The sequence below is a fragment of the Amaranthus tricolor genome, chromosome 6 (genome assembly GCF_026212465.1).
Source record: "Amaranthus tricolor cultivar Red isolate AtriRed21 chromosome 6, ASM2621246v1, whole genome shotgun sequence".
NCBI classification, from domain to species: Eukaryota; Viridiplantae; Streptophyta; class Magnoliopsida; order Caryophyllales; family Amaranthaceae; genus Amaranthus; species Amaranthus tricolor.
The window spans coordinates 27881526-27904683 of NC_080052.1; the positions used below are offsets into that span (position 1 = coordinate 27881526).

Below are 23158 nucleotides of genomic sequence, written 5' to 3' on the forward strand. Positions count from 1 at the left end.
GGTTAGACCTGACTAAAACAGACTCAAATTGACCCAGCTTTCTCGGGTTGCTCCATTCCATCTGGACCCATTTACCATTTTATTCTTTTAAATTTTCACTGAAATAAACATGTCAAATGAAATAAAATGCCTTTCAATTTAATTATTTCCTTTTATTAATTATATTAAGACTATTGAGTATCGAGTATATTGACTATTATAGACATTTATCATATCATATCATAATTTATGAAAAAAATGACAAAGGCTTGCTTAAGGCCCCTAATAGAGATTGTTGTTAGTCCTTGTCCTTCATGTAAATAAGGGCCCAATTAAAATTCAACCAATTTAAGGCCTGATTTTGTTTAAAACCCACATAACTTAAGCTCCCAATAGCCCTTACTTCTATTTAGAATTTTATAAGAAAAAATAATATTTACTACAACTGAAATAAGACTTAATTCTCAATTATAACAAACTTAAAAGACTTAAAGATTTAGAGATTTAGGGGCATATAATTTTCGAAATTTGAGGTCATTAACTACAAAAATCGGACAAAATTAAATATATTTCAAGATGATTTACTTTCCCTTTCACAAATAAAAGTGTTAAAAGTGAAAAAAAAAGCTGTTTATGCAGAGAATATGATGGTAAAATTTGTACACATATTTTCAAACAAAGCACTGATCACATATGATTTCCACATCACAGATCCTAGACCCAAGAATCTAACAAATGCAAAAGAAAGTGACACTAATTAAAGTTGATACGACCACCCACCTTACTTTGCTTTCCATATCAGTAAATCATATTCTTCCAACGATGATAAATCTCCGGAGTCTAATTGTTTGCTACCACCTCACGTATATAAGAACGTACATAAACCTCGCCACGAATCCAAACCCACAATTTTTGTACATCATGTTCACATTAGACACATTTAAATCTTTTTTTGATTCGGGATGAAATTATCTCGAGACAATAATCATATTGAGAACATCTAATACGAATGTAACAAATTTAAAAAGACAAATCAAATATGACCTAAACTCGAGATCAAAAAATATCGAGGATCTCGAGAATTTGACGATTACAAAGGGGACAAGAACCTCGGTTGAGCCAAAGTTCCCTAGAACACACCCTACAATACGTATGTCCACATGGTATAAACGCAGCACCTTTTTTCCTTCCCATGCACACGCAGCACATGCTATCACTTCCCTCCTCTTCTTGATCTCCACCCTTTGATCTTTCTTTCTCTAAATCACAGCCATCCGCTGTCTCCTCCAGTAATCTCATCAACGACACCCTTGACGGTGTCGTATTAGCACTACCCTCATCCACACGGTAACTTCCCGTACTCTCTCCCGCACGGAATTGCCTCTCCGCTGCCAACGCATCAGCCAAATTCATCCCTTCACTAGGACCCACTTCTTCCTCTTGCTGGCGTGTCCCAACCTCATCTATTACGACGCCGCTTTCATCCTCCGGCTGTGATGAATTATCTAACCGCCATGTGGCAACACCACAACAACCGATGGCTTTTAATCCTAGCCGTTCCCGGAGCATTTTCCACCGGCTAATATTGTTATCGTTATTACCTGTTTCTCCACTTCTCATCGTGCGATCTACACTGTCCATTTTCTCAATTGTTAATAGATCAAGTAGGGTTCTGATTCTTCTCTGATTTGAAGATCCTTGATTTGGGTGTAGAAGTAACGAACGGTCTTGATTCGCTGGACTACTAGTAACTGCTGCACTCATTCTCACTAGATCGTAAAAGTTTCAATAGATAGAAAAAAACTGAAAATGAAAGAATTTAATAAATTCTGATTGAATATGAGTAGGACATGCTCACACGAAAAGCTCGTGAGAATATTAAGGATTCCGCAATTTATAGATCAGTATAATTAGATGCAGTAATTGCTGAAATGGGTAGACATTAATTGATGAAGAAAGAATGAAAAATGGAGGTGGGTCCCAAAATGTAGAGAGAGAAAGAGGGAAGTCAAAGAAGTAGGGGAAGAAGAAGTTTGGGAAGATGGAATTTGGTTGGGTATGGCAGCTTCTTCGGTTGTGAGGATTTATTATTGAGGACATTGAAGCGAGGAAAAGACAAATTAGAAATTAGAAAAAAAAGGAGATCAAAAATTATTAAAAGAAAATTCCATTAGTAGCATTATTTAAGATTTTTCTACATGGTAACATTCAGTTTAAGTCTTATCTAACTGTTATTTTCCGTTAAATTCTTGTCAATTTCCATTTAAATTACCATTTTGAAGTTTCTACCCTTATTAAGTATTGGTTCTTGTCTTTATAATTTGCCCTAAATATTTGAAAGCGTTGATGAATTAAACTGTAAATAAAACATCAAAATGATGAATTAAACATTTAAGAGTATAAAAATGATTTAAGGCAAACTATAAAGACAAGAACCAACATTTAATAAGGGTGAAAACGTCAAAATGGAAAATTAAACGGAAATTGACAATAATTTAACGGAAAATACTACGACAGTTAGATAAGGCATAAACTGGATGCTACCATGTGGAAAAATCTTACAAATGTGTTACCAGTACCACTGACGTTTCATAAAAGTTCGATCCTACCATTTGAGATTTTCTATTATTAAATTACAATAATTAGAAATTAACATATTCCAAAATAAGAAAAGAAATAGGATAGTGATGTAAAGTGGAAAAGGGGTGGGTAGCATGACGAATTATATTGGCATGGTAATGGTATGTTTCAAATTAGCAATAGTGTTTTGATAGATTATAGATATATGATTATTATTATTATTTTTATCTTATGCGTATATTTACTTTATTATGTTTATTTATTCACTTATTTTATTCTATAAAAGTATATTTTTTCTCGCCTTTTTAAAATCATCTATATTGTATTTATTGTGATTTTTGTAAAAGGTTTGGAATAATTTTAACCTGATTTAATATGAATTTGATGGTTAAATTTTCATAAATTGACAAATAATAAATAACTAATTAATTTTGAACAATCTTAAAAAAATTGTGTTGCATTGGTCTGAGTTGGGTCTAACCGGTTGAATCAAGACTACATTTGTGAAATTCGATCTAATATGGGCTAAAGCTTTAATAAGACTTTAGATCCTATCATCCCACAAAACGTATTTGATTCAGACACACCTAAGTTAACTATTATAAAAGTATTCGCAAAAAGTTAATTGTTGAATTGTGGTTGGTTATTACAAAAAGTAGGTAAAAGATAAAATAAATTGACTAAACGTTATTTATTAAACACTTTTTTAGACATTCAACCAATTAAGAAGACAAAAATCAAAAACCAACAAAAAAAAATAAATAAATGAAAAAGCTAGTTGCTCCAAAAACTTCTAATTTATTGCGTTGGATTTTCATTTTTCCTAAATACTTCCTTCGTTTACGAATGTTCTTCCCGTTTAGAATATTCTATTTTGGAGAAAGAAATTTAATTAAGATTTTTAAGACATATGTAGATGATAAAATATATCCATGTGAGATCCCATTAAGTTCGTCTTAATGTTTACTTTTTTTATTATATATTTTTTATAAGTTTTGATGATGCGTATTTAGAAATATCGAGTCTCAAAATTTACTTTGAAAACTATACAAAAATTGTAATGAGAAGAAAAAAAGAAACGGAAAGAGTATACTACAAATTTATACTCACATTGATTTTTTACTAGATCCACTATAATTTATTTAAGTGGCAATAAATCTAAATGTCAATTCGCTGTTGATAAACTCAATATGTATAAGACATCATGACTCATATAAATAAACAGCTCAAAAATATTACTCCAATATCAACAATTATAATTAATTCAGAAATATTACTCCGGCCATGATTTCGAATTTTAGGTTACTTTTAATATAAATACTTAATATAATAGAGTATTTTAATCATATTTTGAAGGAATAATATTTAAGAGTACTTCATTCAAGTCTAAACAAAATGGATTTTACATTTGCCAAATAGTTAATACTTAAATAAAATAAACAATTGGTGGCCAAATGTATGTCCATATTTATTTGTCACAATCACAATAATTAAAAAAAAAAGACCATGTGTTATGAGTTATCACATTCTATTATGTAAAACCTTTCTACATTTTGACAGCTTTGGAAGTTTTTGTCTTATTTCACTCTTTTTTGAGATGCCTTGTGTTCTATAAATTATTTATTTAAAATTAAGTTATCCATAACTATCATCTCAAAAAATAATAACAGAAAAGTAATTTAAGGTCATTCATTATTTAGACCCAATAATTTATATTAGTGGGGTTCACGATAATGTCAAACCACTTCTCCCAAAAGAATCAAATTTCTCTATTTAGAAAAAAAAATTATTACTATTTAGGATATTAATATAGAGTAAGTTAAGTACATATTTTGGCATTTATACGGTTTCAAATTAATTGTGGTTTTCTTGTTTTGTATGTCATAAAATTAAATATTGATAAACTTTTTAATTAAATGACCCATAATATAATCTAGAACCTAAATTATCAGAAGTCAGGATATTAATATAAAATGAGTTTTAAATACATATTTTGATATTTATGTGGGATTAAATCGATTGTCATTTTGTTGTTTTGTATATTATAAAATTATATTGATAAAGTTTTCAATGAAATAACCCACAATATGATCCAAATAGATTTTAACCTAAATTTTCCTTGCCTATAAATGAATTATAGTTTTTGTAATATAAAATATAATTATTACTATATATATTTACTACTCCAAAAAAGGAAATACTAAGTTTTAAAAAAATATTGTTTACGGCCAAAAAATGTTTTAGCCATCACATTATATAGTGTATTTCAAGAGGGGAGTAAAATCTGTAAAATTATTATTATTTTTTAAAAGAAAATTTTAGAGCCAAAAATAAGTTATTAACTTAAAGAAAAACTAATATAAATTACAAATTTTCGTGAGACGGACTTATATAATTAGCTCATTATTATAATTGATCATTTTAAAATTGTAAATGATCACTATAACATACAAAAAGTACATTAAATTAGTCAGTCTAATAAAAATAGTTTCACAAGAGACTATTTCAATTAAGAATTTGCATATGAACTATTATACTAAGGCCCTTTATTTTTCAATTTATGAACAATCAGCTCTGATTAGATTTATTTTAGGTGTCAAAAATCATCCTTATGCATATCACTATTCATTATAGTTGTTAGGAGCATTATAAAATTGACCCAAGATGGTTTATTTTTGTAATTTGAATCTTTATTTTTTTTATTATGATGATTAGTTAAGGACTAATTAATTATTTAACGAATTTTCTCAGTCCAAAGTACTACTCATATAAATTAATCCATGTATATGCAATGAATAAGTTTAGGTAGGCTACCTACTAGTAATTTAAAAAGCTGGACACTCTTCTTTGATCACCTAAACTACAAGTGGTTCCAAAGTTCAAGCTATTGACGCAATGGTGACGAGCCTTACTTGCTATGATTAACTTCTTAATGACAATTAAATGATTGATACTTGATAGACATGCTAATTGTTAACTAACTAGTTCGTAGTTAGTATCTATATGATACACAGTAATGATAATTTTTTCAAAATTACTTGAAAATATTACAAAAAATATTATTTTTATTTTTAGCTCTGCATGATTCTGTGTATTAATTCATTTTATTTTAAAGAATTATCAAACAATGTTAAATCCAATTCATTTAAATCAGTAAAAAATATTTAATAAGAATACAAAATGCGATAATAATGTTGATAGTGATATTATTAATATCTTAAAGTGAAAAATTTATGACTAAGTTACTTGTAAGCATTTTTATAAGAATAACTTCAACACATTTTATTTTAATTATATTTATTTATAGATGGATTTATAGATATACATATTCCTCAAGCTTAAGGGGGATTAAACAAACTTTCAAATACCTACAACTCTTTAAGATGGCTTGACTTGAAAATAGCGTCACAATAATATACAAAGAAAGATGATATAGATACATTACTCATTAGATCATTAATCCACTACTAATAAATAATAAAAATTAATTTCATAACGGTGTTAGGATTCATTGTTTCTAATATATTGGTAGGTTAGTAGAGAATTATAGGTTCTTTTCATTTTTATATTGAAAATTAATTTTTCATCATTTGGATAAAAAATAATTTCTGATCTTTCATCTATGAGGAAGATATTTTGATATGATGATAATGCGAGTCATCTGAAATGATTGTGGCCAAAAAATCATAAATATCGTGATAAATTTGTTATTTTGCTTTTACACAATAACATTTATATAATATTAAAGTTGACTATATGCAAATTCGATGAGTTGACACAATCTAGCTAATTTTGTTTTCCTACTTTGATTTTTATTTACCCATAAATATCGTGATAAATCTTTTTATCTTTTATCTAACTAACTTTATTTTCCTAATTTAATTTTTATATATCCATTAAGAACCAAGAGTTTAGAGACAAACTGGGAGTTACCCCTATTTCTGCAAAAATGCGCGAAAATAGATTGAAGTGGTTTGGACATGTACAGAGAAAGACTTTCGACGCCCCTGTGAGGAGGATAAAAAGTATCATCATAGAGGGTAAGAGGAGTCGAGAAAGACCCATGAGAATTTGGGATGAGTAAATAAAAGTTGACTTGCATGAATTAAACCGATCTGAGGACTTAGCCAGGGATAAGGGTAGGTGGAGGCACCTTATCCATGTTTTAGACTATTGATTCTCCCTTCGCTTGCTTGTCAGTGTTCTTGTTTTCGACTTTTATTCGTTGTTATTATTTTTATTATTGTTTTCTTTTTCATTTTTAATTGTTTTTTACTTTATTTTATTTTATCAATATGCATTCTATTTATAATTATCTTATGTCTAAAGGTCACGCTTGTGTGTGATAACATGCAGACTTGCAAAGTTAGCTTTAACCGCACTTGGTTCCATCAGTTGCAGAATCTTATCTTATTCTTTCTCGAGTCGGGAGACTCTTTAGCCGCGCTTTCCTTTATGGTATAAGTTGCCGTCGTTTTTTCTTCCCCAGATTCTGACCATAGTTTTCTATAGGTGAGATACACTGAATATAATGATAATGATGATACCATTAAATATTTCTAACTCTAAAATTATGGGTTGACACAGTATTTGAACGTTTTTATTCCACGTATAAATCCAACTCTTACAACAAGATTAATTTCCTATTTTATACTTGCTGATAGAGGATTCTTCTTACTCTATGAGCAAATCCCGTAGAATGTCTAATTGGGAAATATACATATAAAAAGGCCAAATTCAAGAAGTGTATGTTTTAATGTCTAAAATAGACTTTTAAATGAGGATTTGAGATACTTTTTTATTCCAAAAGTTTTTGTATGAGACCATCTATTATGATATAAGTTTATATAATTAGTTTATTTTTCTAATTGATTACTTTAAAATTATAATTGGTTACTTTTAGACAGTAAATGTATGTTAAGCTGACCAATTAGAGTTGGTCTCACCGTGAGACTGTCTCATGAAGAATTTATCTTTATTAAAAAACTATTCTTTTGAGAGATTATCTTTTTGATAAGACAAATCAAAACAAAAAACTCATATATTAATAATTATATCAACTGAGCTATTTAATCCATGTATAAAAAACGTATCACGATGAGATCATCACATCACGATGACTCTTAACTTTAAAGTTGGGCCACAACAACATTCAATGGAGTTAAGTTACTACATCAAGGTGTTATTAGTAAGTAAGTCCATCATCCATCCTCGTTTAGGCCCATCTTCTTCATTATCGGATAGGAGTACAAATCACTGGAATAATTCTGCCCAAATGACAGAGAATCAGTTTAGAGACTTTTTCCAATTTCAATTTGCCAAAATTAGTAGAGAAAAGAAGCATCTAGAAACATGATCGAAGCAGCCAAAACACTGTGGCCCTTAAGATATGTTGATTTTCTACGGCTTATTCAAAGTACAAATTTTGTTTAAACATGACACCCTTAGACCATATTATATAGGGATGGCAACGGGTCGGATCTGGACCGGGTCCATGTGGATCCGGATCCGCGGGTCCAATTTTGCAAGACCCAGATCCAAATTCGTGAATACTGCGGATCCAGTACAAGATCCGGGTCCAAAACGGGTCCAGTTTTATTTTTATTTTTTTTTAATGTGTTTAGATGAGGAAGTTTTAGCGTAACAAAACTAGTAAACACAAACATCTTATAAATATCAGAGCATGTAGGCAAAATAGTGCAATAAGAGAAGCTAATGTTTTTAGATGAGGAAGTTTTAGCGTAACAAAACTAGTAAACACAAACATCTTATAAATATCACAAGTTGCAATGGAAGGATTTATGTGATGAGATGTATCATAATAATATGGTAACATTGAAATTGAACAAAATGAAGCACGAAGCTCTATGCTTCAACTTAACTACCTCATCCAATAAAGAAGAAGAAGAAAAAGGAAGAATGGAATACATCCCGCAAAAAGTACTAGAGCTCACTGCTTGAATGAGCCAAGAAAATAGGGGACTTCGGAAAGCCATAGTAGTAACAGTGTGGTAGTGTAGCAAGGAACCTAAGAACATAAGCTCACCACGTGAAAAGTAATTTCTTATCGGATATTTCATGATATATCACTGAGTTTCTTCGAAATTCACCATATACCACACGAAATGTTTTAATTCACCATATACCATTGAGTTTACGTCCGTTAGCACAGAATACCATTAATGACAACTGCCGTCAGTGTACCGTCAACACTTCCTTCCTCTAGGGTTCTCTCCATTGAATTCCTCCATTTCTCTCTCTCTCCTCATCGAGAAGGTACTAATTTCTCTTTAATTTCTGAATTTATCATCAAGAAAATTAAACACCTACTAACTTTTCTTCCTTCCCCACAGATAATCCTCCATTGTTGCTCTGAATTCATAGTATTTTTGGGGAAATTATTGATCTTAAAAATCTGCAATGTTGATTAAATTAGGGTTAATTTTGTGCATACTTGCATTAATCCCAATCAAATCTCAATCGGCAGTTTTAAGCATAGATTTAGGTTCCGAATGGCTAAAAGTTGCAGTTGTAAACCTAAAACCAGGTCAAATTCCTATTTCAATCGCAATCAATGAATGTCGAAGCGAAAATCCCCAAATTTACTCTCATTTCAATTTGGAATTCGATTGATCGGTGAAGAATCCGTTGGTTTAATTGCTAGGTATCCTGATAAAGTTTACGCCCAAATTCGTGATTTGATTGCGAAACCTTACAGTTACACTAAGCACAAGATCGATTCATTTTACATACCATACCAAATTGTTGAAGATGCTAGAGGTGTTGCAGCGATTAAGGTTGATGATGGTGAGATTCATTGGAGATGTTAGCGATGGTTTTCCACTACGCGTTGAATTTAGCTGAGTTTCATTCGAAAGTTGTGTTGAAAGATGATAAATTCAGAAATTAAAGAGAAATTAGTACCTTCTCGATGAGGAGAGAGAGAGAAATGGAGGAATTCAATGGAGAGAACCCTAGAGGAAGGAAGTGTTGACGGCACACTGACGGCAGTTGTCATTAATGGTATTCTGTGCTAACGGACGTAAACTCAATGGTATATGGTGAATTAAAACATTTCGTGTGGTATATGGTGAATTTCGAAGAAACTCAATGGTATATCATGAAATATCCGAATTTCTTATTGGAGTTGATTTTCAACCAGATTTAAAGCTAGAAAACAGAAGCAAATCATATCAATTAACTTAAAGAAATGCTTCATATGTTTCGGACATGTTTCAGATATGTTGTAATATTACAAAAGCACTGCAAGATTCAAAGTTGCTCGTACAAGTTAGGAACTTATACAATGTCCTCTTAAAATCAGACAACATTTGATTATCCATTTACTCAACAATACACTGTGATAAATTTACTAGTCATCAATTACCATTAAACTCAACATAAATCAAAAATTACCATTGAACTCAACATAAATCAACCACTAAACTCAAATAAATCAACATAAGTCAACCACTAAACTCAAATAAATAAGAAACTACTCAACATAAATCAAAAATTACCACTAAACTCAACATAAATCAACCACTAAACTCAAATAAATCAACATAAATCAACCACTAAACTCAACATAAATCAACCACTAAACTCAAATAAATCAACATAAATCAACCCTAAACTCAACATTAGACATATATCTACTACTCAACATAAATCAAAAGTATTGTAGAAAAAAAAAAATAAAAAAATTAGGATTCATTACCTTCAATGGCGCTGAGGAGGAGTAGGGAGGGAGTGAGGAGGCTGGGCCGGTCGACTGTCGAGGCTCGAGGATGATGATTGATGAATGGCGCTGGGCCGCTGGCAGAGGGAGGGAGTTCGGGAGGGAGTCTGCGAGAGTGCGACTGTGCGAGTCTGACGGGTCTATATTTTTAGGATCCAGATCCGTGAAAACGGATACGAATCCACGGATCCGGGTCGGGTTCAGTACCCATTGCCATCCCTAACCATATTTGTTGATAGTTGTAAAAAATGGATATAAATAGAAATAAAATTAAATTTTAAGAAGGCTGAATAGAATAGGTATGTTTTACAAAAGTATAAGTCAATGTTATAACAAATCACTTAGTAATAGTCTTTTGTGAACTAATTTTTTTTTTAGCTAAGATCAATAATTAAACAAAATTAAAAAGTATGTATATAATAATTTTTAATATTAATCTATAAAGAGACACTTAAATCAGAATGATATTATAATTTTACATCAATAATAGATAAAACTAAATATTTAATACCGAAACTAAAGAAAAATCATAAAAGGCCAAAAAAATTCAAATTTTAATAACTAAAAGTAGATAATTTTCCATGTGTGGCTAAAATAGTACTCACAATAATAATTTTGGTGGTGATTAATATTTTGAGAGTTTCACTCCTACAAGCAAATGCTAAAAAGTCCAAACTATCCACCATTATAAAACTCCATAATCCTCTCATACTCCAAACATTCATAAAAAAATCAAACTCCCCAATTCAAAATCAATTAATAATACAATATTTCCACACTTTTCTTCATTTTCCCTCTTCTTGTTTAAAAAATCAATTTCACCCCTAATCTAATCAGAAAAATGTCGATTATTTACCAATTTTGCCAACTACCCATCAATTCTCCAACAATTCCCTCTCAAACCCATCAATTATCCACAAAATCATCCCTTTTTTTAACATCCCCATTAAGATTCAACGCATATACAAGAAGGGAAGTCAACACTCTTAAAGTCAAAGCAACAGCAGCTGATGATGAGTGGGGTCCAGAAAAATCCACCTCATCTTCCAATGGTGGTGGAGCTGTGGCAGTAGCAGAGGAGGAGGAGACATCATTGGAAGTCGAAGAGATTTATAAGTTGAAGAAACAATTGGTGGAATCATTTTACGGTACAGATAGAGGTTTGAAAGCAAGTAGTGAAACAAGAGCAGAAATCGTTGAGTTAATCACTCAATTGGAAGCTAAGAATCCAACTCCTGCTCCTACTGATGCACTTCCACTTCTTAATGGAAAGTGGATTCTTGCGTAAGTTTTTTCTTTTTTATTTTTAAAAATTAGGGTTTTGTTTGATTTGGTTTGAGTTTGGATATGCGGTTTGTGAGATTTGGACTTATTAACTGTAGCTGAAATTGAATGTTTGATTGATTTCATATCAGGATTTACTTGGTTTGTCTGCTAATAATTTTCAAGTAATCCCAAAATGATCCACCGACCTAAAACAGCATGTTTATTCTTCTAATTTCTAAGTTATCGATGACACATTCAATCATAGTATATTAGGGGATTGGAAAGGAAGATGGCAAACCTTTGGAGGAATCTAGGCTTGGGTCTGTCTAGACCTTAACACAAAATGGTAGCGATTAGATTTTGTGTTCGACCAACCCTGTAGTATATCATAATTCATAGATGTGCCATTCCAAACCAAAATGTAGGAATTACAACCCAACAATTGATTAGTTAAACAAATTTTGTGTTCACTTTGTATTATTTTGGGAAATACCCTCAACATTTGGGATCATAATTAGAATATCTATTTTGTTTTATATTAAGCAGACCGACCATGATCACTGGAAGATTCAGGATTTAGGGGGATGTGGGCAAGACAAAAACATCCAGGATGACTAGGATGAAATAGTTTTGACGTTCGATATTCTCAAAAACTGAAATCAGGAGATTTGGGTGTTTAATGAAAGACTCAAATGTTAATGTATACTTACCTCACATTAGATGCTAGCAAAAGTCGTAATTTATTTGATTTTTTGAGACAAAATGGAATTATTCTCTAGCATGAACCAGTAAAATCTACAAATTGTTATGATAGATCTAGCTAGAAGCTTATAACATGGTTATGTTCCAACTTATTTGTCAATTATTACCGACCTTCAATATATTATTTTTGAAAGGGGAGAAGGTTGATGTTGAGGTGAGTTTTGCATTACTACATTTATGTTGCAGCAAATTGATCATCAGGGTATGGTGCTGTTTACATACCGTCAAGGATGAATCAATATTACTCGAAATTAAATTCGATTCATTGGAAAAACAATATGAGAAACGAGAAACGTCAATTTAGTGTGTCGGAGACTTTGGAAACAAAATATGATCTAATAGAAGCTAAGATACGGCAACGATGTTGTCCAAGTAGGAAAAATAACCACAACAATAATCATAAATCATTCAAGTCTAAAAAAATTATATCACAAAAGTAGAACATAATATAACTACAACTATAAAATAAAAAACAAGTTTTTTCCATCTTGATGCAAATGAAAAATGAGATAGTTGATTTAGTATTTTGAACCGCGTTCCCATACCATTTTTGGTACAAACTTCAAAACTTAGTATGGGGCAAAGTTTTGCGTTTCACGCTTCAATGGCTTGCAGTCCAGTGGATGTCATTTGATTAAGAAACTTAGACCAAGTCATTGTGTGATCTTACTGATTTTCATTCTGTAGTATAGAATAGATGATGAAGACTAAGATTGAAATTATTTTCTTGGTTTTCAATCTTTTTTCGATACATGCTGATGTATTTTATGAAGGAAAATCAACTTAGAATCTAATACTCCGTGCAAGTTGATTTGGGATGATACATTTGGATTATGCATTTCATTTTTCAGGTACACATCATTTTCTGGCTTGTTCCCGCTGCTTTCTCAAGGAAGATTGCCACTAGTCAAAGTGGAGGAAATTTCACAGAGTATTGACTCGGAGAATTTTACTGTCCAGAACTCTGTACAGTTTTCTGGTCCTCTGGCTACCACCTCTCTAAGTACCAATGCTAGTTTTGAAGTTCGCAGCCCCAAGAGGGTTCAGGTATACTTTAAATGCTTCTTCTGATTATTCCGAGATAAAAGTAGCTTGAGTTCGTCAAAGAAGACACATTGTCCAGATGCTTGCTGTTTAGTAATTAGAAAACCGATGCAGTTCATGCAGCTAATCTAGATTGTATACTTTGGTTACAGATTAATACTCTATTCACTATGCACTCATAAATATCGAACGTCTGTATTGCTCTTGTTGCAATGTCGAGAGGGTCAAAATTCATACTCAAAAATGAAAATTTGAAGTTGTGGGGGGTCATGGCCTACCCTAGCAACCCCTCCCTCCCCTTCTTGACTGTTGTCCAGTGTAAACTATTTCGAAGTAATATTACCGCAATCTACTTATATGCTTTTGTTTCGTACTTAATTTTTCTCTTACATTTGATCACACGTATCTATCTTATGCAGATCAAGTTTGTCGAAGGTGTTGTTGGTACTCCCCAGATAACTGACAGTGTTGTTCTACCCGAGAATGTGGAGTTTCTGGGACAAAAGATTGATCTTACCCCTTTAAAGGGCTTGTTCAACTCAGTACAGGATACTGCTTCGTCAGTTGCAAAGACAATTTCCAACCAACCGCCTTTAAAGATCAACATCTCTCAGATCTCTCAAAACGCAGAGTCGTGGTTACTTACCACTTACCTCGATCAAGAACTTCGAATTTCAAGGGGCGATGCGGGTAGTGTATTCGTTTTCATTAAGGAAGGAAGTTCTCTCTTGTCTCCCTGAACACACTTAACGTCCCCTAATGAGTAAGTACAGTACTGCCCTTTATGCTATTTCATACTATATGTAGCTATGAATCCACCAATTTTGGTGCAACTAATTATAAGGAATGCTAATTATAGGCTGTATCGTTATACATGTATATTTTAGTTGATACTATGAAAGATATGATGTAATTTAAAGTTAATGATAATAAAATACTTCAACTTATATGGATCAAGTACGTTGTATAAAGAGAAATAAATAATAGAAAAATAATCGATAATGTATAAAGAGAAATAACACAAAGATTTACGTGGTTCACTATTAATCTGATCGTTACGTCCATCAAGCATGAGAATAATCTCCGCTATAATATGGACATGAAGATTTGTACTCCATAATACATAATCAGTGACATTTACAGCAAAAGAAAATATCAGAACAAACCTGATAGAAAACCTCAAGTATAACTCCTCTGTACTCAACAGAATTCATTGAAATATAACACTTCAATACATACCTAAGATCTTTCGGTTCTTTGATTCGGTTTGCTAATATGACTTCCACCATAGACCGTCTAAAATCTTCCCTCGGATCATGAGACGATTTCTCCATAGCAAGCATCAGAAGTAACCTTCTATTGCTACTATTACTGATACTATAACTGTTACTACTGCTGGTACCAGTTGTATTCGTATTAGCGTCTTTAAGTACTGTCTTTTGTTTCCTTTTTCGTGCTTCCATTAATCTTCTTGCTTGATCTTTCTCGCTTTCCTTAATCATTTGATCTAATCTTTCTTGAACCATGAAATGTGCAAGGCTCGTGATTGATGCATACCGATCTGATAACCCTGAGTTTTCGACACTTGATTCTGTTGATCTCCTACAGTTAGTGCAGCATAAGACCCTGCACCTTCCTGTGTTTTTAGACCTGTTAGTCCTCCTCTTCCCCCCTTGCATTTTATTGTGAGGCATTATGTTACTAAGATGAGTATGATAAGATTTTTATTGTATAATTAGTGGATTAATTAGCAAATCTGGCATGTAGGGTCTGGCTAATTATGATTGTGTGCTAATTTTTTGATCCTTGGGATATTCAAAGATATCAACAAAGGCATATGAGAAATCATATTCTAGGGCTATAATCATTTGCTTAATCTTTTAGTTCAGTTGATTTCTTTACATGATGTCAACAAAAATGAAGCAACAATTGACGAATTCTTTAAAGGTCTTGTGCAATTTCAAAAAAAATATGATATTTTTCTAACAACTTTGTATTTTTAAACACTTAACATATATTATTACGTAATTTAATATTCAAGTTCCCATATTTTTAGGCCTTGTCGAAAATGTGAAACATGCTCAGAACCTCCTATGGATCATGAGTTTAAATCTCATTCACCCATATTTCAAGTGAAATTAATTAGCATCAGGTATAAGAAGAATCAGTGTTGCATCCTCATTAAACATATGCTGAGACTACAACCAAAATTTGATTATAGTAATATTAACTACTCTATTAAGCATTTGGGGTACTATAATATGAAGTGATTATGATGTTTTGTTTAACTTTTACTGTGATTTAATCAACTTTTGTACCATTACATTAGTTGGCATCTTTGCTGGAAAATTTGATCTATTGCTACTAGAATAGGGGACCATATTTTTAGTTTTCATCTAAGTAGGTTAGTAATGCTGAATATGATGGTAAAGGTTAGTCTTGATTTACTTTACATGTCATGCTTGTGTAGTTTTTAAGTTTTTTTCTGATTAAATACAAATGCTTGTGTACTAATCTATCATTCCTAATCCTAGCTTAGGATTGATTGCAATTGACTTATGTTCTTTCACAAGGTAATGAAACTAGACTAGCTCTTTGTTGGCCATAAAAAAATAGAATAAGTACTACACCATATATACTTCTACATGATAACTTTTGCTAATTGAGAGTATTATTAGGTTTTACATTACATGATTATTGGAGAGTATCATTTGGCATTTGAAATGTTTTAGAGATAAGATTAGTCTAAGTGTCTGTTTGGCAAATGCATTTTTTGGGTTGGTATAATAGCAAAAAAAAATACTTGGCTAAATGACTTTGCAAGTAAAAAGGTTGATTTGTTCGGCAATACCAAAAAGCAAAAATGAGTAACTTTTTTTTTTTTTTTTTTTTTAATTTTAGGCTTTTTGACCTACCTTTTCTCTAATGAACAACAAACAATTAGTTTTTAACAATATTAATCCGTGTAAGAGTTGGCTTAACAGCTACCAAATCAACTGATGCTGCTGGTCAAAACAATTATAATTTCGGTCAACAATCATTTGCCAAACCATAAGAAATTTGAGTTTTTCTTTTAAAAAAAGAAATATTAGTCTTTTGTCAAAATCATGTTGAAAAGTAATTTCCTATTATTGAATCCCAAACTTTTTAAATTAGGTCAGATTAAGCATTGCAACAAAGAAAGGGTGGGGGAGATATGGATGATTAGGTGGTTTCAGATTCAATGAAACATGGGTTATGCTTCTTGTTTTAAGAAACTAAGCACATGTATTAAAGTACTTGATAAATTAGCTACAACATTATCAATTGCATTATATATCAAAATTTAGCAAGATCACAATTATAAAGATATATAGTAAATGAAGACCTCCCAAAAAAGGGAAGATAATGCAATTATTATGAATTGATTTACCTAATAATACAAATTTTAAAGGCAAGAATTAGGTGTTGATCCATTGAAACAAGACTTCCTCTCTTACTTTGTTGCAAAATTAGGATTTTTCTTGTAATAAACTAAGATAAGATACTTGATTGAAGTACAATAATATCAAGTCTGGTAGATAAACTCATACAAGTTAAAGCACTTTCGTTTAAGTGCGTGATTGAGTCTGGTAGATAAAAGTCTTATAAGTTGAGGCAAGTCAACAATTTATTTGACCTGACTCGTTTAAAACTACAAGATATGTCATATACTTTATAGATTTAGCACATTTATAAGCTTAATCCTTTTGAACAGGCTACATTGCGAGCTCATCATGTTGCACAACTCTAATAAAGACTAACCCTTTTGAACAGGCTATGCGAGTTCATCATGTTGTACAACTCTAACAAAGTGCACTTTTGAATATTTGACTTTACCAATCAACCTAATTGAAATTATAGCTTGTCTTGTATGAGACCATCTCACCATAAGACAGATTCATATAATTAATTTATTTTTGTAGTTGATCACTTTAAAATTATAAGTAATTATTTTAACATACTAAATATACATGTGTCAATTCAATAGAAATGGTTATACTATAATATCATGTCATTTAAGAATTTATGGTTAAATTAATACTAGATACTATTGGAAATGAAATTGGTGGAAGTAGTTGAAAAATCAAACAAATTATGAGTATCTTGACAAAGGATTAGAACAACTTGTGAGAATAAGTTGCTTTATGTGTTCTTCCCTACAATTTGGACAGCAAAAAAGAGGAAAAGGATAATACATGTTCTTTTTTCCTTTTAACAAATATAAATGATAGAATTATAGGCTTTAAGTCCACAGCATAAGTAGTAAGACACCAGTAAGAGCAAGTACAAAGTATTAAGCATGCATGTGATGTAATTAGCACATTTTTGATATCACTACTTTAATGTTTGATTTGGTTCCCTAAGTAAACATCATTTCTCCATACTTATAAACAATATTATCATCACCATTAGTGCAAGATAGAGTGTTCTTAGCTAGTTTGGCACTCAAGTTTCATATTTGTGATGGTTATTACATACATACAACCACACACAATGATCAGTTGATTTTGGGCATGTGTAAGATGTCCGATTGTATAGAGTCTCCAAAATCAAGGATGCAGCGTCAAACTTTAGTTTACCTTAGTTTACATTACATTATCTTATTACTGATAATGTCAAGACACTTTTTGGCATTTAAGGCATTTACACTTAATATGAAAAAAAAATTATATATGAAATATCCTTGACAAAATCACAACTCATGACTTTCTTATACTTCTATGACTTAATATTTTGAAATAACTCAAAGAGAACAAACTTTAAATCGAAGAATTACTTCGAGAACAAACTTTAAATCGAAGTATTTACATACTTCATATATTATACGCGTCAATATATTTTTTTTTTTATGTTGTTGAACACTACTTTTGAAGAATTACACCCAAGTCATAACTCAAAGAATAGTCGAGCAATACATTACTATACAATATGTATTAATTTCAATAAGTTAGAGAATGTGTAGGGGAATGAAGAATTAGGTTAGTAGTATAGTTTTCCAACCATTGATCTGCTTCAATGTATGAAAGGTTTAAGAAAGGAGCTACTGTTGTATCGTTAAGCTTTTGTACATAAGCTACTCTTGCATTTGAATTTGCTCCTGCTCCTGAACACATGTATTCCCCATAGAACACCGTCCTACATCCAATAACCAATATTGTTGATTATTCGTAATTAAAGATATTAATAATTTTGGGTTGAAAATATAAAATAGTCAAATTAATTTTTTTAAAATTAAATCATATGGGTATACTTTAGTCCAGTTTTGCTTATAAATAAGTTGAGAAACAAATAATTGCAAAGAACAAAGATGTTATCTTTTTATTTGAAGTAAGAATATGCATACGGGTAAGTGGATATATAATTAACCTATCCTATAAACAGTAAAAATAAAACCTTTGTTACAATTAGGCCTATATAATAGGGAAAATTTGAAACAATTAAGCAATTTTAACAAAAAAAATTAAAAAATAAGCTTTGGGTAAACTTGATTTCAAAAATACGTGTTTTTATGTCCGAGCCTTAGATTAGGTATGTTCGCAGTTATTAACTACGAACAAAAAAATTGGTCAAAATTATTCGCATTTGGTAATTGCGAAAAAAAGGGAAACAATGTCATAACGTTAGAAGGGACGGAAAAAGTGAAAGTCATGTTTGTTTCTGGTTATTAATTGCGAACAACAATGTTTTTGTTTTCTCCGTTCCTTCTAACATTATGACATTGTCTCACTTTTGTTCTTAGTTATTAAGTGTGAACAAACAATTTTCACTTTTATTGACCAATTTCTGACCAATTTCTTTTGTTCGCAGTTATTAACTGCGAACATACCTAACCTTAGGCTCGGACATAAAACCACACTTATTTTTAGAATTAAGTTTAACCGGAGTTCATTTTTTTTTTTGGTTAAATTTGCTTAATTGTTTCAAATTTTCTACAATAAGTGGATAAGGATAAATGATCGGACTGGGCCCACATAAAATTAGGCCAGATTGTATTGGAATCAAAAATAATTTTATGGACTATGGGCCCTTTTGACCCATTCTAACTCGGCTCAACACATTTATTAATTTGTTCTTTAATATTTTCATTGAAACAAGAATGTTCTTTTGAGTAATATGTCTTATAATTTAATTAGTTGCTTCTGTCAATTATAATCAGCCTATTAACTATTATAAAACTATATTAATTTATTATAATTCAAACAAAAAAATAATGACCTGTGTAATGCTCGTATAGAACCGTTTTTAACTTGTTTCATTTATGTAAATAAAGGACTCGTTTAAAGCCTGGCAAATTAAAGGCCCAATCCGTTTAAATTCCACATACTTCATGGTCGGATTTGGGCAGTCAATGGGCCCTAACCCATTTTACAACTCTAGTTATAACTCATATGAGTATAAATAGGACTCACGTGCGCACTAAAGTGGAGGGATTAATAAGCAAGAAATACTCCTTTTATTTGGCAATATTATATGGCATTTAGTTCTATATGATATCTAATGCACTTATTGTGCATGCATCTATTTTTCACTCATTTTACATTTTTTGAACTATAATGTGAGATTTTTCTCAAATTAACGATACAAAATACATCAAACAGAGGAGTAATAATAATTGAAAAAAATAATATTTGTAAAATGTACATATATTAATCGGATAGATCAAACAAAAGAAGGTTGATGGATTAAGAGCAATAAAACGGCACGCATAGCTAGAAAAATGGATGAAGTATGAAATAAAGGTAGGTAGTAGGAGTATGTATGTACTTACTGATCATTGTTGGGGTTGTTAAAGTCATTCCAGCCTTCAGGGGCAATAATATCAGACATAGAAGTATATGCATAAAGTACACGTGAATACGAACGCCATGCACGTCCAAGCCAGATTCTTCCGGTGCCTCCAATGCTGCAATTGTAGAATACGAACCCTGAATTCTCATCTTGGCTTGCTCTTCCACTTGCTGTCACCACTCCATTTATATATTTTTGCCCTGCTGGAACAGGACTTGCTATCGATACCATTGCGCAATTCTATTATACACCATTCATTTTAATCATAATTAGTAGGGTCGTTCCAATTATACATAAGTATTAAAGAAATTGATAGAAACTAGTAGCGAATTGCGTTGGTATGATTAAAAGTGAAAGAAAAATAAGAGAAAATGTATGGATAAGAATAAAAAAAATATGGTAAGAACCTATTCAAAAAAGAAATATTGCAGAGTTAAAAATACGGGCTAAAATAAAAGGTATAACAATTTCTTAGATATATAGGAGTAATAGTAATCTTAACATATTTTAAAATTTTAACTATTTATTTAAACTTTTAATCGAATTACTGCTTTGATATGGTATTAGAGGCTCATATCATGATCACTTAGAATCTCATATCATGCCCATTGATTATTATGATATACTTATTGTCTTATTATTGAAGTCATTGTGTATTAATATATAAAAATAGGGGTGTGCTCTTACAATTTAGTACTAATCAATTAGCAAATTTAGATTACTCTTGAACTCTTAATAGATAATTAACAATTTACTTATTTTGGAAAACAATACCTCATAAAATGATCTTCCATTTCCAAAAATGAAATCAATGGAACCTTGAATGTAACAATCCTTAAAGTAATGGCGGCCTCTATCATCATGAAGAGTGTCTTGAGCTCCAAAGAAACCGCAACCCCAGAAAGCAGCCTGATCACCTCCAATTCTAATGGCCACTGCTTGTGCTCCCACCGCACCAGGACTAGGCATCGGGGCTATATTCTGTCCACATAATTAATAACTAACTATTAAACTCTCGTATACATGAACCGAAAAAATTAGAATATATAACATATCATAAAGCCTTAATTATTAGCTTAAGTGTTTGGTTCAGTTGGTTTCTTAATATGGTATTAGAGATAAAGTACCCCACATTCAAGTGGAATATTTTGCACTAAGTATGAGCTAGGAGGTTCTGTGTTGCATCCATGCTTTTAATCCAAAGAGCTCTCGTGTGAAGGTACGTGTTAGAATATATAAATGTCTTGGAACCTTAACTATCAACTTAACTTTTTGTTGAATTGATTCCTTACATGTACAATACTTAGACATGCTAACACCAATATTTTTAGTACATTTTTTAAAAATATATGAGAAATGCTTACCATGAAACTTATGTTCTTAGCAATGAAGTTGGAACCAAAAACTTGAACTGAGCCACTATAAAAAGTGCCATGTGAAGAGTTGGCCGTATCATTCCATACAATGGCGGTAGAGGCGTATCCCTGCCCTTGGAAGGTGATGTTTGCCTTGTTTTTTGCCACCGTCACCTTTTCACTACTCATTGCATACAATATATGTACCATGTTATGCTTATAACTTTTACCACTTTGTTTACCCATATCATGAAAAAAGCTCATTTGCAAATATTAATTTAATGTTATGTTTTAGAACAATAATTTTATTTTGAAATTTAGAAATGTCTTAAATTTAGTGTCTGATAAATAAGAAATTTTAAATTTGGATTTATTTTATTTCACCATTATTTTAAAAGTAGTTAAAGTTAAGAATTTGAAAATAACTTTCCAAACATTATTATTTAAAATCATTCTCAAATTCCACATTTATGATTTCCTAATTAAATTAAATCGATAATTTAAAATAATTACTTATTCTCAAACAAAACTTAGGTCGCCTATATATACTCCCATCTAGTTAAAGTTTGTGAGCCTAATATATGTAAGTTTGCCCTTGTATAAATATAAAGGTTGTTTTCGATAAGCTTTAATAACAACTATTATTTACGACTTCACATAATTAATTAAGTTTTCAAAAGTGCATATGATTTAATAATAGAGTATAAGTTAATTTACTACGGTCTGATATAATCAGAAATTGAAGAACTATGATGTATTTGGCTCCATAAATAACGATCACCTACTATTTATAGTAGTATCAAAAGAGCTAGAGAAATTGAAACTTACTAGTACAAGCCAGAGTTGATCCATATAACGATTCTTTTTAGGCTAAGAACTGGGGCTGCATCAACAGCAGATTGTACCGTTGTAAAATTACAACATCCCTTACTATCAACACATAATATTGATGTTGTATTCGTATCTGCTGGAGGAAAATCAGGTGGGAAATCATCACATATATTCACTTTTGCATTTTTATCATTTTTGTGACCATGATGATGACGATGATGATGATGATGATGATGATGATGATGATGATGATGAGAGCTTGAGAGTAATGAATTATTGATGATAGTTTTGAAGGATGATGAGATTGGGTAATTAGTGGATGTTAGGGATAAAACAATGGCAATTAACAAGATAAATGATGCATATTTGAGATTAACCATTTTGTGTTAATTAATTAATAATGTACATGAAATAATAATTGATGGGAAAATTGAATGGAAATTAGTTATATAGAGATGCACTTGAAGTGCAAGCATAAATGACATGCCTTACAAATTACTCATATATTGCAAGTTTATATACGTAAAAGAATTTCTAAGCTACATATTAACAATAACCTGTAAGCTAAATCTGTTTCTTCTGTTAATTAGTTTATAGTCTTAACTATAATTAATTTAATCTCAGCTTGAATATTAATGTATATTTTCTTATGTTTGATTCCAATTCTTCATTTTTCCTTGGCTCATCTTGGAGTAGACCAAAGGGAGAGATGTATGGCAGTATGAGATTATGTAGGAACTTTTTAATTTGTAGCCACTTTTTTTTTTTTTTTTTTTTTAACTATACACTT

At 31.1% G+C, this 23158-nt stretch overlaps 4 protein-coding genes across 4 annotated transcripts; 1 reads left to right on the forward strand and 3 right to left on the reverse strand.

Moving 5' to 3' along the window:
• Positions 1-492: 492 nt before the first annotated feature.
• LOC130815068 (uncharacterized) lies at positions 493-2093 on the reverse strand. Its single transcript, XM_057681404.1, has one exon. The coding sequence runs from the start codon at positions 1741-1743 to the stop codon at positions 1036-1038; it is 708 nt and encodes a 235-aa protein (XP_057537387.1). The 5' UTR covers positions 1744-2093; the 3' UTR covers positions 493-1035.
• Positions 2094-10900: 8807 nt separating this feature from the next.
• Positions 10901-14329, forward strand: LOC130815211 (plastid-lipid-associated protein, chloroplastic-like). The gene is made up of 3 exons (XM_057681596.1): positions 10901-11584; positions 13180-13375; positions 13792-14329. Exons 1-3 carry the CDS (start codon positions 11142-11144, stop codon positions 14110-14112), a joined length of 960 nt encoding a protein of 319 aa, XP_057537579.1. The 5' UTR covers positions 10901-11141; the 3' UTR covers positions 14113-14329.
• Positions 14330-14499: 170 nt separating this feature from the next.
• On the reverse strand, positions 14500-15066 carry LOC130815733 (probable transcription repressor OFP9). The gene has a single exon (XM_057682215.1). The coding sequence runs from the start codon at positions 15064-15066 to the stop codon at positions 14500-14502; it is 567 nt and encodes a 188-aa protein (XP_057538198.1).
• Positions 15067-17815: 2749 nt separating this feature from the next.
• Positions 17816-22768, reverse strand: LOC130815157 (probable pectinesterase 8). Its single transcript, XM_057681527.1, has 5 exons — positions 22366-22768; positions 21547-21718; positions 20957-21163; positions 20163-20422; positions 17816-18529 (listed from the first exon to the last, which is right to left on the reverse strand). The coding sequence occupies exons 1-5, from the start codon at positions 22746-22748 to the stop codon at positions 18334-18336; spliced, it is 1218 nt and encodes a 405-aa protein (XP_057537510.1). The 5' UTR covers positions 22749-22768; the 3' UTR covers positions 17816-18333.
• Positions 22769-23158: the final 390 nt, after the last annotated feature.

Excerpts from the sequence above, each read along its gene's own strand:
- LOC130815211 (XM_057681596.1), top strand. The coding sequence starts at position 11,142 with ATGTCGATTATTTACCAATTTTGCCAACTACCCATCAATTCTCCAACA. Across the intron at positions 11,585-13,179 it reads AATGGAAAGTGGATTCTTGC|GTACACATCATTTTCTGGCT; the intron begins GTAAGTTTTTTC and ends TTCATTTTTCAG. Across the intron at positions 13,376-13,791 it reads GCAGCCCCAAGAGGGTTCAG|ATCAAGTTTGTCGAAGGTGT; the intron begins GTATACTTTAAA and ends TATCTTATGCAG.
- LOC130815157 (XM_057681527.1), bottom strand. The coding sequence starts at position 22,748 with ATGGTTAATCTCAAATATGCATCATTTATCTTGTTAATTGCCATTGTT. Across the intron at positions 21,164-21,546 it reads CTAAGAACATAAGTTTCATG|AATATAGCCCCGATGCCTAG; the intron begins GTAAGCATTTCT and ends TTATGTGGACAG. Across the intron at positions 20,423-20,956 it reads ATGGAAGATCATTTTATGAG|AATTGCGCAATGGTATCGAT; the intron begins GTATTGTTTTCC and ends GGTGTATAATAG.
- LOC130815733 (XM_057682215.1), bottom strand. The coding sequence starts at position 15,066 with ATGCCTCACAATAAAATGCAAGGGGGGAAGAGGAGGACTAACAGGTCT.
- LOC130815068 (XM_057681404.1), bottom strand. The coding sequence starts at position 1,743 with ATGAGTGCAGCAGTTACTAGTAGTCCAGCGAATCAAGACCGTTCGTTA.